We start from the raw sequence: 14980 nt of genomic DNA, 5'->3' as shown, positions 1-14980 counted from the left end.
CACTTCATGGTTCAACACTTTCCATGTTTAGGCACTTGACTGCAAGTCAGGTGATCTGGCTTCAATTCCCAGCTCTGCCACACATTGTACTGTGTGACCTGGGAAAAGTCACGGCAACCTGCCATGCCTCAGTTTTCCCACCTGTCATAGAGGGATAGTACTACTTTGTTCATCTGTCTTGTAAGTTCCTTGGGGCAGGGACTGTCTCACTGTGGGTCTGTGCAGCGCCCGGCACAACGGGGCCCTGATCTCAGCTGGGGCAGGGACTGTCTCTCGCTGGGTGTGTGGAATGATGGCTAGACACCTGTGCCTTCATGCCATGTCCCAGCGCAGCCTCTGCTTTCTTTCTCACTCTGTTCGAGCCCATCCCTTCCCCTCTTGCTCTCCTGGGCTTTCCCCCACTGTGGTACTGCATATACTGAGAGCTACCCTGACTGGCCACTAGGTGTCACTGTGCTCCCCACAGTCCCATCTGAAAAGGCTTGTGGTTAACCGCACTCCTGGTACCCAAAGCAGAGACGCTCTGGAGGGCGGGTGGGTGGTGGCACATGTGGGCCCAGTAGCAAGAAGGGACTTTCCTAGGAGGCGCTCTGACAGATGCATTAGAGCAGCCTAAAGAGCTAGACAGGCGCACGGCTCAGCCATGGAAGGAGCTGAGATTACCTGCTCTGCTATGTGTTTGCAGATCGCACAGATTCTGTCTCAGGTGAGCGAGGACGTCCTCTGGCCTGCTGCTGCCTTCTGCGCTGTTTAAGCTTCTCCACCCAGAATCACTGTCCGCAGGGGTGTTTGGGGGTGTTCCGGTCGGTCCTTTGAGAGAGCCGCCCTGGAAAACTTCACCACACAGCATCCGTGTGAATAGAGGTTAGAGAACTGCCCGGCATGTGTGTATAATAAAGCCCTGAATAATATGGATCCCAGTCAGTCACTTTGGAGAAAGAAACTGAACTATTAAAAAAATCCAGAGGCAAATTCTATTATGTTCCTAAAGTATTTAAACTCAAAAGTGAACCAAGCATGTCTCAATATTTACATCCCCCTTTCCTATTAGATGTAGTAATCTCTTAGGTACTTTCCCATTTCTCTCCCCTGCTTTTGTCTCTTTCCAGCTGGCCCTGCAGTTGTTTTATTTTGAATGATTTTCCCCGGGCTCAATGTGCCTCTGCCTCATTAGTTTTTCTTTGGCATCAGCATCTTTGCTTATGTTATCAGTAGAACTGGTCAAAAAAACCTGACGGAACAGTATTCTGGGGGGAAATTAAGTTTCATCAACATGGAAACATTTTGCAGGAATTTGTCTGTTTCAATGACATTTTTGATGAGGAAAAAATCCAAAGGAATTGTTTTGACATTCTCATTTTGTTTCAAAAATGTTTCAAAAAGTCAAAACAAAATGGTTTTTTTACCTTAATCATTTTGATTCATTTAATTCCAACTTGTATGTTGTAGTAAATATTAATTTTCATATATTACATTTTATGTTTAATATTCAGTGTATTGTATCTGTTATTATTATTATAATGTTTCAACATAATCAAGCTGACTTGATAGTTCCCAGCCAAAAAAAATTGGAATTTTTATCCAGTGGGAAATTCTGAAATTTTGGCTTTTCATTCCAATTTAGAATGAATACAAATTTCAAATGGTCAGAATTTCCCACAGAACCAAAATTCCAATTTCCAGCCAATTCTAATTATCAGTGATAGCAGCCCAGTTCTGGAAATATGGTCTATTACGTCAATTTGTTCGTCCATAGCTATTGGGGTCTGTAGCATTCAGCATGAGAACATTGTAAAGACTTAAGGCAGTTTTTCCCAAAAATGGGGGGTATGGACAGACTACTGAGTTGTTCTCCAGAGCTGCTTCTAAGCCAGTCTCTAGCTATTATCATTGTGGGGGGAACCCTAAAAACGTTGACCGAAGTGTAACTGATCCAGCAACTTCTGCCTGAGTCTGCAGAGAACCTGAAACAATTGCCCTGATATATGAACTGCCCATCCATTTTAACAGATGCTGACTTACAGTCTAAAGAAAAGGAGGACTTGTGGCACCTTAGAGACTAACCAATTTATTTGAGCATAAGCTTTCGTGAGCTACAGCTCACTTCATCGGATGCATAAAGTGGAAAATACAGTGAGGAGATTTTTATACACACAGACCATGAAAAAATGGGTGTTTATCATACACATTGTAAGGAGAGGTTTCAGAGTAACAGCTGTGTTAGTCTGTATTCGCAAAAAGGAAAGGAGGACTTGTGGCACCTTAGAGACTAACCAATTTATTTGAGCATAAGCTTTCGTGAGCTACAGCTCACTTCATCGGATGCATGTAGCTCACGAAAGCTTATCCTCAAATAAATTGGTTAGTTTCTAAGGTGCCACAAGTCCTCCTTTTCTTTTTATTGTAAGGAGAGTGATCACTTAAGATGAGCTATTACCAGCAGGAGAATGGGGTGGGGGGAGAGAAAACCTTTTGAAGTGATAATCAAGGTGGGCCATTTCCAGCATATTTCCAGGAGCAAACAAGAACGTCTGAGGAACAGTGGTGGTCGGGGGGGGGGGGGGGGAATAAACAAGGGGAACTAGTTTTACTTTGTATAATGACTCAACCACTCCCAGTCTCTATTCAAGCCTAAGTTAATTGTATCCAATTTGCAAATTAATTCCAATTCAGCAGTCTCTCGTTGGAGTCTGTTCTTACAGTTTATGAGTCTCAGGCCAGAACGGACCATCACGATCGTCTAGTCTGGCCTCCTGCACATTGCAGGCCACAGAATTTGTATACTAATTATGATACTTTAAATGTCCACGTTGCTAGCTATTTCACTGTGCAACATGGCGTGTGAGAAAAGAGAGGGAAGATCATATTTTGAAGAAACTCCAGCCGATAGGACCAGAAGCAGGGACTGCTGCAGTGAGGGGAGGAGAATAACTGGGGAATAGCAGGCTAGGAATGGGGAATAAGAGGCTAGGTGGCAGTTACAGTGGATCATAAATGGAATATGAGTCAACAATGTGATGCAGTTGCAAAAAAGGCTACTATCATCCTGGGGTGTATTAACAGGACTATCGTAAGGACAATAAAGGAGGTGATTGTCCCGCTCTACTTGGCACTGGTGAGGCCTCACCTGGAAGACTGTGTCCAGTTCTGGGTGCCACACTTTAGGGGATATATGGACAAATTGGAGAGAGCCCAGAGGAGAGCAACAAAAACGATCAACGATTTAGAAAATCTGACCTAAGAGGTAAGGCTAAAAAACCTGGACCTGCTTAACCTTGAGAAAAGCAGACTGAGCAGGGACCTGACAACAGTCTTCAAATCTGTTCAGGGCTGTTATAAAGAGGAGGGTGATCAATTGTTCTCCATGTCCACTGAAGGCAGGATGAGAAGTAATGGGCTGAATCTGTAGCAAGGGCAATTCGGGTTCGATATTCGGAAGAACTTTCTAACTGTAAGAGAATTTGAACTCTGGAACAGGCTTCCAAGAGAGGTTGTGGAGTCCTCATCACTGGAGGTGTTTAAGGACAGGTTGGACAAACGCCTGTCAGGGATGGTCTCGGGGTATTTGGTCCTGCCTCGTTGCAGAGGGCTGGACTTGATGACGCTTATTCCCCAGTTTGTAGCTGTGCATTTGATTTTTTTTTTCTTCCTAAGTATAGCAATGTGCGCTTGTCTTTATTGAATTTCATCATCTCAGCGTCAGACCAATTCACCAATTTGTCAAGGTTGTTTTGAATTCTGATCCTGTCCTCCAAAGTGCATACTCTCCACTCCATTGTCCAAAGTCACTAATTACTTCTGAAAAGTGTGGTCTCGGGTCTCACAGGGGAGGAAAAACACTCTTCAAAATGTAGAAAAATGGGATTGTAAATCGAGCTGGTGGAAAATGTTCTTTTTTATTAAAAATTTCAAAAATATAAAAACTCTCTGTTTTCACTCTAGACATATTTTGTTGTATAAAATTTGTCCTGTTTTTTGAAAACCACAGAGCCTCTTGTGTAAGACACAATAGGAGGGTATCAAACATTGACATGCACATTCATCATATCAAGGAGTCAGATTAAAAACACCTTGGGGCAACATATTACAACCTGCGCCAATCAAAATCTACACTGTGGGAAACCAGAAACTGAAATCATTTTGACAAATGGAAAAAAGCCCAACCGTATTTTCACAAACAGAACAAAGAACTGGAAACATTTCAGTGAAAATGTTTGTACAACTGACAAGTTGCCAGAACCAAAAAATTGTTTCCGGATAGACAAGATTTTTTTTTAATGAAAAAAATGGTTCACAAGAGTTTGACCAGCTTTCATTGTAAATGGTCTGACGGTCAAGAGAGCCCAGCAGCGGTGACACTTTTAGCTTGTTTTTATTTTTGTAAATTGACTAGATTTAAAGGTGATTGTCTTTTTAAGGACCCTAATCAGGAAACCACTGAAGTACATCCTTAATTTCAAAAGCCTACGCAGGTGTTTACCTGAACTGGGGCCTACCCATTTCCTGCTCAGGGGCCATTTCTTCATGATGTTACTAGCGCTGTGGTAACTGAATATAGGACAGCAGTTCTCAAACCGTAACCCATGATGAACCAGTGAGCTCTTGTTAGTAGTAAAAACTGGCCACATAGGGCTAATCTCCTTGCTTTTACCTGCTAAATTCCTTTACACAATAGCAACAATTACATTATTTTCCTAATGTGACTCTTTCCACGTAAGCAATAGTTGTCATTGGCACAGGGATTATAAATATAAGAGATTCTGTTATGTGGACCAGGGAATCTGTAATCCCCGCTTCCCGCAGCTTCAATTGGCCGGGAACGGCAAACTGCAGCCACTGGGCGTTGCGGGCGGCTGGGCCTGCAGACGGTCAGTGTAAACAAACTGTCTCGCAGTCTGCCAGCGGATTACCCTGATGGGCCATGTGTGGGCCGCCGGTTGCCCACCACTGGTCCACGCTGTGGTGCGCAGCTCCATGTGTCAGGGCAAGGTTCTGGCAGGGAGGAGGCAGTGGGGTGAGGCTCGGTAGCAGGGAATTGCCAGAGACTTTCCCCACTGATGGAGTCTTTCCCTGCCACGGGTAAAGGCTCCAGAGCAGGGAGCTGCCGGAGCCTTTCACCGCTCACTTCCCATTGCCAGAGTCTTTCCCCACTTCTGAATCTTCCCCTTTGGTGGCGAAAGACTCTGGCAGTGGGACACTACACTGTAAAAACAGAAATGTAGATGGGGAAGACACTGCTTGGGTGAGTAGAGAGCTGTGTGTGTAGGGTGCATACCTGAGTACCTACCCACAGGGTTCAGTGTGTCTTAACCCTATTCACCCAAGTTAGGGGGGCATGTGGTGTACGTACTCTACACACCCCCGAAAAGAGTGTGCAGTGTAGATGGACCTTCACAGGTGGACTGCGCCATGGAAAAATTTGAGAATCCCCGGTCGATTACTAAGAAAATAGTTAAGCTGAATTACTAAGGCATAAGAAACTTCACAACCCGCATATTTATGAAACAGACGGGATCCAGACACTTACCGAGGATAGTCAGAATGATCACAGCTAATGTCAGAATGATGCAAAGAGCCCCCAAAATTCCTAGCATGCATTTGAAGCACTGGGAACTCAAAGGAGAATCTGTAAAAAATGCAAAGTTTGGTGAGACGGCTTCAACCTTATCTTTGTCTTTTAAAATATGGTCTCACGTTATGTCATGAGGCATCGTTAGTCAGATAATATCCATAATGCAATACAAACGGATATTTCTAATGCAACCCTACATGTGGTAATTTACAGTACAGTTGCATAACCAGGCTTGGCTTGATTTTCAGAAAGCACTGAGCACCCGCCCTCTGAACCCTCTGCAGATTATCAAGATCCTTCTTGAATTGTAGATATCGGAACTGGACACAGTATTCTAGCAGCAGTCACATCAGTGCCAAATACAGAGGTAAAAAACCCTCTCTACTCCTACTCAATATTCTCCTGTTTAGGGATCCAAGAATCACCTTTGCGGTCGGTTGCAGCCCCACACTGGGAGCTCCCGTTCAGCTGGTCGGGAATTTGTCAACAAACCTGGTTTTGTCGGAAAATGCCGATTCCTCAAAACTTCTCATGGAAGCGTGTCAGTTCCAAAGTTTGCTCGGGTTCAGAGGTGGTTTTGTCATTTCCCCTGGGGTGTGGGGGAGCCAGGCTCAAGTCCCTGCTATAGCAAAGGATCTTATTTTTGTTCTGCTGCAGAATTAAAACAAATGTCGAGACCGCTACATTTTTCAAAAAATTGAATTCCTGTTGTCCAGTCAGCCCTAAAAATCAGCAGCTTTGAAAGCCAGAGCCTATGGGAATTGAATGTCCAAATCCCATTTATTTTGATTCAATTTGGGTGTCCAAATCTCTTAGGCAGCATTACAAATCTCAACCGTCAGGTGCAAAATATCCATTTCTGAACGGGAACAGGGAATGTCTGGTCACGGGGTCAAAGAAAAGCCTCTCCGATATTCATCAGAATAATGGCGCTCTGCACTTATGCTCTTCACTCATTCTCTCCTTGAGACATGCTCCTGAAGCATACCCGTCTAACTTCCATACCTTGGATCCTCCCTGGTGACAGGCGGATGGTGGTTTTCTCCTGGGATCGGAGGTTTAATACCGTGTAACCTTCTTCATCCTGCATCTTCCAGGCTTGCCCAGAAAACGACGAGAAGAGAAGAAACCAAGGACCCTCCACAGACTCGCCCTGTCCGACTGAGGGCTCAAGGCTGCAGAGGAAGTGCTAGCCCCATCTCGAGCTGTCAAACCACAGAGTTGACGCAGGTGCAAGAGGCCGGCCAGCCTGCTAGCGAGCTGCACGGCTTGGCACTTTGAAAGGGCAAGAGGATTAGAGCCTGAGTCAGAACATAACCCTAAGTGAGGGAACCTGTAAAGGGAGTAATCACAGGGCAAAACTGGACCTGATGCCCTGAAATAAGTCACAGGGAAGATGAACAGCCAAGGCACTGGGGGGCTACACTGGAGTCTGTGCTCACGCCATGCTGTGCCTCTCAGCAATAAGAAACACATCTCTAAACATGCAATAAACAACGTCACGGGCCCAATCCCCTGGTGGTGTAAACTGGTATAACTCTTCTGAAGTCAATAAAGCATCACTGATTCACGCCAGCTGGGATCTGGCCCCATTGAGTCCAGTGGCGCTACGGCCAGTTGACACCAGCTGGGGGATCTGGCCCCCAAAAATGTTGGTTTGAAAACACAGTGATCATAGAATATCAGGGTTGGAAGGGAGATCATCTAGTCCAACCCCCTGCTCAAAGCAGGACCAATCCCCAATTTTTGCCCCAGATCCCTAAATGGCCCCCTCAAGGATTGAACTCACAATCCTTTGTGTAGCAGGCCAACTGAGCTATCCCTCCCCCGTACACTGATGAACGTGACCGTGTTAGACCCAAATCTTGCAAACACGGAAGCATTTGCTGAGCACAGGTGAGTTGTTTGCCGTGACTGGTTGGACTGTGAGCTCTTCGGGGCTGTCTTTTACTGATGTCTCTTTGGACAGCACCCAGCACAATGGAGCCATATTATGACTGGGCCTGGGGCCTGGCATTATGGGCTTGGTAGAACTGTGCTACCATAATGCAAATAAAAATAATAGCCAAATGGGAGTCAGTAGGGCTAGTTCTGGGCGTAAAGTTAGCCACGTGCATAAACGTTTGCAGAACTGGGGCCTCTTAAGGAACGTTGCATTTGCTGCAATTGCTCAGTGGATTTTAAAAGATCGGTATGATTCCCGGACACGACCTATCGTGCCAAAGTTTGTTTTGGATGGGGAAGACCTTGTTAAATGTCTGATCTATCTTTCGAGTGGTGCATTAGTCTTCTGGTCACGTGTAGTTTTCATGTTCCTCCCTCCCCCATTTCACTCCCTTCCTCCCCTGTGTCCCTCTGATAGTCACACACGATCTCCATCCCCAAATAGCTACACTACCCTCCACACACACACACACACCCCAACCCGATCTCCATCCCCAAATAGCTACACTACCCTCCACACACACACACACACACACACACACACGCTCGCTCTCTAAGGTGCCACAAGTCCTCCTTTCCTTTGTGCGGATACAGACTAACACGGCTGCTACTCTGAAACCTCTCAAATTTATGTGATCGCCCCCCCATTCTGTGTGGCTGGAGTAGTTTATGTCCCCCTGCCACACACGTACATATACCGATAAAAAAACCCAACACACAACTCTCCCGAAATATTCAACCCCGCAAGGCGTTGATTGAAACAGAGCCAACGAGCCATTGTAACAAAAGCAAACGCCCACCTGCGGCAGGTCCATGCCTAGAACTCCCGACCCATCCAACCACCCCTGCTCCCTGCCTGCCCTGACCCCTCTCCATACCCCTGCCCCAACAGCCTCCCCCCAGAAACCCCGACCCATCAAACCCCCCCTGCTCCCTGCCTGCTCCGATACCTCTCCATACCCCCGCCCCCTGACAGGCCCCCCCACCAGAACTCCCGACCCATCCAATCCCCCCCCGCTCCCTGCCTGCCCTGACCCCTCTCCACACCCCCGCCCTGACAGCCCCCCCCCCAGAACCCCCGACCCATCCAACTCCCCCTGCCCCCTGACTGCTCCGATACCTCTCCACACCCCCGACCCCTGACAGGCCCCCCCAGAACCCCCGACCCATCCAACCCCCGCCCCGCTCCCTGCCTACCCTGACCCCTCTCCACACCCCCTCCCCCTGAGAGGCCCCCCCCAGAACCCCCAACCCATCCAACCCCCCCCCCGCTCCCTGCCTGCCCTGACCCCTCTCCACACCCCCGCCCTGACAGCCCCCCCCCAGAACCCCCGACCCATCCAACTCCCCCTACCCCCTGACTGCTCCGATACCTCTCCACACCCCCGACCCCTGACATCCCGGACTTTTCTACCTTATTACCAATTCCTCCCGGGCAGCTGTTTCAAGACGAAAAAGCCGGACATGTCCGGGGAAATACAGATGGATGGTAACCCTAGCTATGGGTTTGGGATTGAAGGGCATTGAGAAAGCTGGGAGGGCAAACCCAGGGCTGGGATAGCAGGAGGGCTGTGGGTCAGGATTGAGGGGAACTGACAGAGGGAGAGCCCAGGGCTGGGGTAGCAGGAGGGCTGTGGGTCAGGATTGAGGGGCATTGACAGAGGGAGAGCCCAGGGCTGGGATAACAGGGGGTGGGGGCTATGGGTCAGGGTTGAAGGGCACTGACAGAGGGGAAAGCCCAGGGCTGGGGCAGCAGGGAGATTGAGGGGTCAGGATTGAGACGCATTGGCACAGCTGGGATGGGGGGTGAGGCTAGTACAGGAATACACTGGTAGGTAACGCTCCTGGTCAGCCTATCTGTGGCACCAGACAACATGCCTGCGATTGACAGAGATTAGTAACAATGTCCTGGCCACTGAAGGTCTTACCTCTCTTTATTTCTGTTCTGTTCTTTTTAGAAAATTCCCAGCCAGTGTGTCTTCGCTGCCTGACAGATGTGACTCAGATAAAAATCCCATTTTCTCAGTGAAACTGACCCAATGCCCACAGTTCGGTAGGGGATGTTTCTTCTTTCTCACCAGGCTCAGAGGCCGGCTCTGTTGGTCCCAGCAGACGATAACCTGGTGAGTGAGCTCCCTTCTGCATCATCCCTGGGGGTTTGGGGGTTGTAGCAGGAGCAGCTGCTGTTGTTAAACTTACAAACCAGTTGCCATTAGAACCTCCTGTTTCCAGATGCTCAGAGCTTTGTAGCTTTCCCAGAGCAGGGATGTGGCAATGCTCAAGCGGGATGCTTCCTTCCAGAGACTGGTTGAGTTTGATCCTGAGCTTGTGGCTGGGATCGTGTCTAACTGACGGAGAGGGAGACTCTGGTCTGTAGGAGATGGATCGGTCATTCCGATGAGTAGGTGAGAGACATGATCCGAAATGAATGGCTGGTCTCATGGCTAAGGGAGAAGAGAGTCTGTGTGAGTGGCACTGATGGCTGAAAGGGTAGAACGTAGAGCCTGTCTCTTGGTGGGTTGTGACATCTCCAGGTGTGTGTTGAATGGGCGGGATTTGAACCAGCTTTATCCCCAGTGGTGTTGTCAGGTTGGAGGAAGTACATGAAACAGTCACACTCTTAGCTTAAGATTCTGTCCATAAATGAATGCATCCGATGAAGTGAGCTGTAGCTCACGAAAGCTAAAGATTCTGTCCATAAATTGTTAATGGATGACGAGTAAATACTGTAAGCATGTTCCAGAGATGAGTAACGAGACGACTAGTAATGAGCTACAGAGACGACTAGATGCCGAGCAGTAGATGACTAATATTGTTTCACTGTTCCCTTGTACTCCCCCGTCCATCTGCCTGCACCCACCCATTGTCTCCTCTCATACTTAGATTAGAAGCATGGATCATCCTTGTTCTATGTTTGTCCAGCACCTAGCACAAGGGGATCTTGGTCCACGACTGCGACTCCTACTTGCTGTTGCAATTTCAATAATAATAAAGATGCCGTGGGGCTTATCTACGTGAGAAGGTTGAACTGAAATCAGATTAAAAATTACTCCAGTTTAGCTAAACTGAAAACATGCTTTTACTTGCTCTTTTTAGAGTTTGAGTGGCTTGTTTCAGTTTGTCTCAGATCAGATAGGAATAGGTTTAAGATACCTGGAATGAACTGTCCTTAAACTCCAAACCAATGTCCATGTGGGGTGGGGTTGGGGATGTGCATTAACCAAATCAGTTTAGAAACCAACTTAAGTTAGGTGCAACTTGAGTTGGTCTTCACTAGAGAGTTAGGTCGAGGTAGCTATTTCGCTCAGAGGTGTGAAAAATTCACCCCCCGGAGATACATAATTAAGCCAACCTTACTTCAGGCGTAGACAGCCCTACGTCAACAGAAGAATACTTCCGCTGACCTAGCCACCACCTCTCGGAGAGGTGGATTATCTACCGCTATGGAAGAACCACTTCCATTGCTATCGTGCCAAGACAGCCGCTGCACCACTGTAGTGTTTCTAGTGTAGACGTACCCTTTCTCATGAAGACAAGGACTTAGTTACATCTGTGCAACTCAGAGCATAGACAAGCATTCAGCCTCGGGAGCTGATTTTGGCTTGTGACCTCACAGGGCAGGATCCCTGTAATTGGGATCTCTGCTGCTGTCATTGGTGGGTTTTCTGTATGTTGCGACTCCGTCTCCAGGGTCCCGTTTTGCATTTGGTGGCTGACGGGTTTCTTTTCTGATGTTGCCACATTACACACATCCGGCAGGTCAGTGTGCTCTGGGGGTGTTCTGATTTTTGTTACAAATAATCAGCGGTTGTCAAGTTAATTACTGCTAAGGTGCTTCCTCCTGGTTGCTCTGGGGATTAGCTCTTTCCAGGTCCCACGTTCCCTTCTGCCGGCCCTTGTGCACCTTGCCGCCTCTCTCCCTCAGTCTCTGAGATACCGGGTGCTCTCCTTTCCTGGCTCAGCCCTCTGGCCAGGTCACTGTTTCCGGGACATCTAAGTCTTTGCCTGAGACAGTTTCTCTGGAGCAGGGGTGGGCAAACTTTTTGGCCCAAGGCCCACATCTGGGTATGGAAATTGTATGGCGGGCCAGGAATGCTCACAAAATTGGGGGTTGGGGTGTGGGAGGGGGTAAGGGCTCCAGCTGGGGTGCAGGTTCTGGGGTGGGGCTGACAATGAGGGGTTGGGGGTGCAGGAGGCTGCTCTGGGCTGGGACCGAGGGGTTCAGAGCATGGGAGGGGGATCGGGGCTGGGGCAGGGGGTTGGGGTGCAGGAGGGGGTCAGGGCTGCAGGCTCCTGGCAACACTTACCTCAAGCAGCTCCTGGAAGCAGCGGCATATCCCTTCTCCGGCTCCTGTGCAGAGGTGCGGCCAGGCGGCTCTGTGCGCTGCCCTGTTTGCAGATGCTGCCCCTCCAGCTCCCATTGGCTGTGGTTGCCGGCCAATGGGAGCTGTGGTGGCAGTGTGTGGAGCCCCCTAGCTGCTCCTGCCCATAGGAGGCAGAGGGGAGACATGCCGCTGCTTCCGGGAGCCACATGGAGCCCCGGCATGCATGGAGCAGGGCAAGCCCCCACCCTGCTCCCTGGCTGGAGCTTCAGGGCTGGATTAAAATGTCTGAAGGGCCGGATGGAGCCCCTGGGCCGTAGTTTGCCCACCTCTTCTCTGGAGCCTTCTCATTCACTGCCCAGGCAGTGCCACTTCCCCAGTGGCCGGGAGGGGAACCCGAGCCTACCCTCTACTCCTGATTCCAGCTCAGGGACCCTTTAATCAGCAGCAAGGAGGAGTGCACTGTCTTAAACCTTGCTGCCCTTTCCCTCAGCCTTTTCCTACACCCTCTCCCCTAGGTTCCTTCCTTCCCTCTCTCTCTAATGTCCACAGAGTGGCTACAGGCTCCTTCACTGTAACCCCTTCTGCTACCAGCTTCCTGGATCTACACCAGCCCTGCCTCTTCCTTCTCAGCTGGCTCCATTATCATTCAGCCCCCTAATTCCCCTCAGCTGTGGTCTATCCAGTTAATTGCCCCCTTCCCAGCCTCATTAACCCGCTTCTAGACTAGCGTGGGGGAGAGCACCCCATCACAAGGCCCCAGTCCTGTGAGGAGCTTTGCCTGTCCAGAACTGGCTGGAGAATTTGGGCTTCTGAGTGTAAGACTGACGCCTCGCACCTCAGCTGGATGGAAACCAGCCTTAGCTCATTTGAGGAGGTGGCGGGATTTCTGATTTATCTGCTACATTTTTCCTTGGAAAGAGCAACTGCTGCTTTTGGCCACTCACACTGAAACAAGGGCTTATTGCACTGAAAGGCAGGAATCAGCTAAAATTCTTCAGAAAGTCCTGATCGTAGGGCATCGAGTTTAACTGATGGGGCTGATACTAGAATCATAGGTTTCAGAGTGGTAGCCGTGTTAGTCTGTATCAGCAAAAAGAAAGAGAAGTACTTGTGGCACCTTAGAGACTAACAAATTTATCTGAGCATGAGCTTTTGTGGGTTAAAACCCACTTCATCGGATGCATGCAGTGGAAAATACAGTAGGAAAATATATATAGATAGATATACACACACACAGAGAACGTGGAAAAAATGGGTGTTGCCATCTGCACTATAATGAGAGTGATCAATTAAGGTGAGCTATTATCAGCAGGAGAAAAAAACTTTTTGTAGCGATAATCACGATGGTCCATTTCCAACAGCTGACAAGAAGGTGAGAGTAACAGGGGGGGAGGGGGGCAATAAGCATGGGGAAATAGTTTTACTTTGTGTAATGACCCATCCACTCCCAGTCTTTATTCAAGCCTAATTTAATGGTGTCCAGTTTGCAAATTAATTCCAATTCAGCAGTCTCTCATTGGAGTCTGTTTTTGAATTTTTTTTGTTTTTTGTAATATTGTGACTCTTAAGTCTGTAATTGAGTAACCAGGGAGATTGAAGTGTTCTCCGACTGGTTTTTGAATGTTATAATTCTTGACGTCTGATTTGTGTCCATTTATTCTTTTGCATAGAGACTGTCCAGTTTGGCCAATGTACACGGCAGAGGGGCATTGCTGGCACATGATGGCATATATCACATTGGTAGATGTGCAGGTGAACGAGCCTCTGATAGTGTGGCCGATGTGATTAGGTCCTATGATGGTGTCTCCTGAATAGATATGTGGACACAGTTGGCAATGGGCTTTGTTGCAAGGATAGGTTCCTGGGTTAGTGTTTTGGTGTGTGGTTGCTGGTGAGTATTTGCTTCAGGTTGGGGTGGCTGTCTGTAAGCAAGGACTGGCCTGTCTCCCAGGATCTGTGAGAGTGAGGGATCGTCCTTCAGGATAGGTTGTAGATCCTTGATGATGCGTTGGAGAGGTTTTAGTTGGGAGCTGAAGGTGACGGCTAGTGGCGTTCTGTTACGTTACTTTGTTGGGCCTGTCCTGTAGTAGGTGACTTCTGGGTACTCTTCTGGCTCTGTCAGTCTGTTTCTTCACTTCAGCAGGTGGGTATTGTAGTTGTAAGAATGCTGTTAGAGATCTTGTAGGTGTTTGTCTCTGTCTCAGGGATTGGAGCAAATGCGGCTGTATCTTAGAGCTTGGCTGTAGACCATGGATCATGTGGTGTGGTCTGGATGAAAGCTGGAGGCATGTAGGTAAGTATAGTGGTCAGTAGGTTTCCGGTATAGGGTGGTGTTTATGTGACCATCGCTTATTAGCACTGTAGTGTCCAGGAAGTGGACCTCTTGTGTGGACTGGTCCAGGCTGAGGTTGATGGTGGGATGGAAATTGTTGAAATCATGGTGGAATTTCTCAAGGGCTTCTTTTCCATGGGTCCAGATAATGAAGATGTCATCAATGTAGTGCAAGTAGAGTAGGGGCATTAGGGGACGAGAGCTGAGGAAGCGTTGTCCTAAGTCAGCCATAAAAATGTTGGCATACTGTGGGGCCATGCGGGTACCCTTAGCAGTGCCGCTGACTTGAAGGTATACATTGTCCCCAAATGTGAAATAGCTATGGGTGAGGACAAAGTCACAAAGTTCAGCCACCAGGTTTGCCGTGACATTATTGGGGATAGTGTTCCTGACGGCTTGTAGTCCATCTTTGTGTGGAATGTTGGTGTAGAGGGCTTCTACATCCATAGTGGCCAGGATGGTGTTTTCAGGAAGATCACCGATGGATTGTAGTTTCCTCAGGAAGTCAGTGGTGTCTCGAAGATAGCTGGGAGTGCTGGTAGCGTAGGACCTGAGGAGGGAGTCTACATGGCTAGACAATCCTGCTGTCAGGGTAGCCAATGCCTGAGATGAAGGGGCGTCCAGAATTTCCAGGTTTATGGATCTTGGGTAGCAGATAGAAGACCCCTGGTCGGGGCTCTAGGGGTGTGTCTGTGTGGATTTGTTCTTGTGCTTTTTCAGGGAGTTTCTTGAGCAGATGCTGTAGTTTCTTTTGGTAATCCTCAGTGGGATCAGAGGGTAATGGCTTGTAGAAAGTGGTGCTGGAGA

The 14980-nt window shown here is 48.4% G+C and overlaps 1 protein-coding gene across 1 annotated transcript in view; it reads right to left on the bottom strand.

The window, feature by feature from the left end:
- LOC141998653 (killer cell lectin-like receptor subfamily F member 1) overlaps positions 1-6662 on the bottom strand; it is an 83484-nt gene extending 76822 nt beyond the window's left edge. Inside the window, exons 1-2 of the mRNA XM_074971525.1 lie at positions 6578-6662; positions 5528-5626 (exon numbers count right to left, since the gene is read on the bottom strand). Of these exons, the coding sequence (XP_074827626.1) occupies positions 5528-5626; positions 6578-6662 (184 nt within the window). The remainder of the gene's footprint in view (positions 1-5527; positions 5627-6577) is intronic.
- Between the last annotated feature and the right edge of the window lie 8318 nt (positions 6663-14980).

Source organism: Natator depressus, chromosome 14, assembly GCF_965152275.1.
Source record: "Natator depressus isolate rNatDep1 chromosome 14, rNatDep2.hap1, whole genome shotgun sequence".
Lineage (NCBI taxonomy): Eukaryota > Metazoa > Chordata > Testudines > Cheloniidae > Natator > Natator depressus.
The sequence above is the reverse complement of the archived record's forward strand: the minus strand, read 5'-3'. Positions and strand labels throughout refer to the sequence as shown.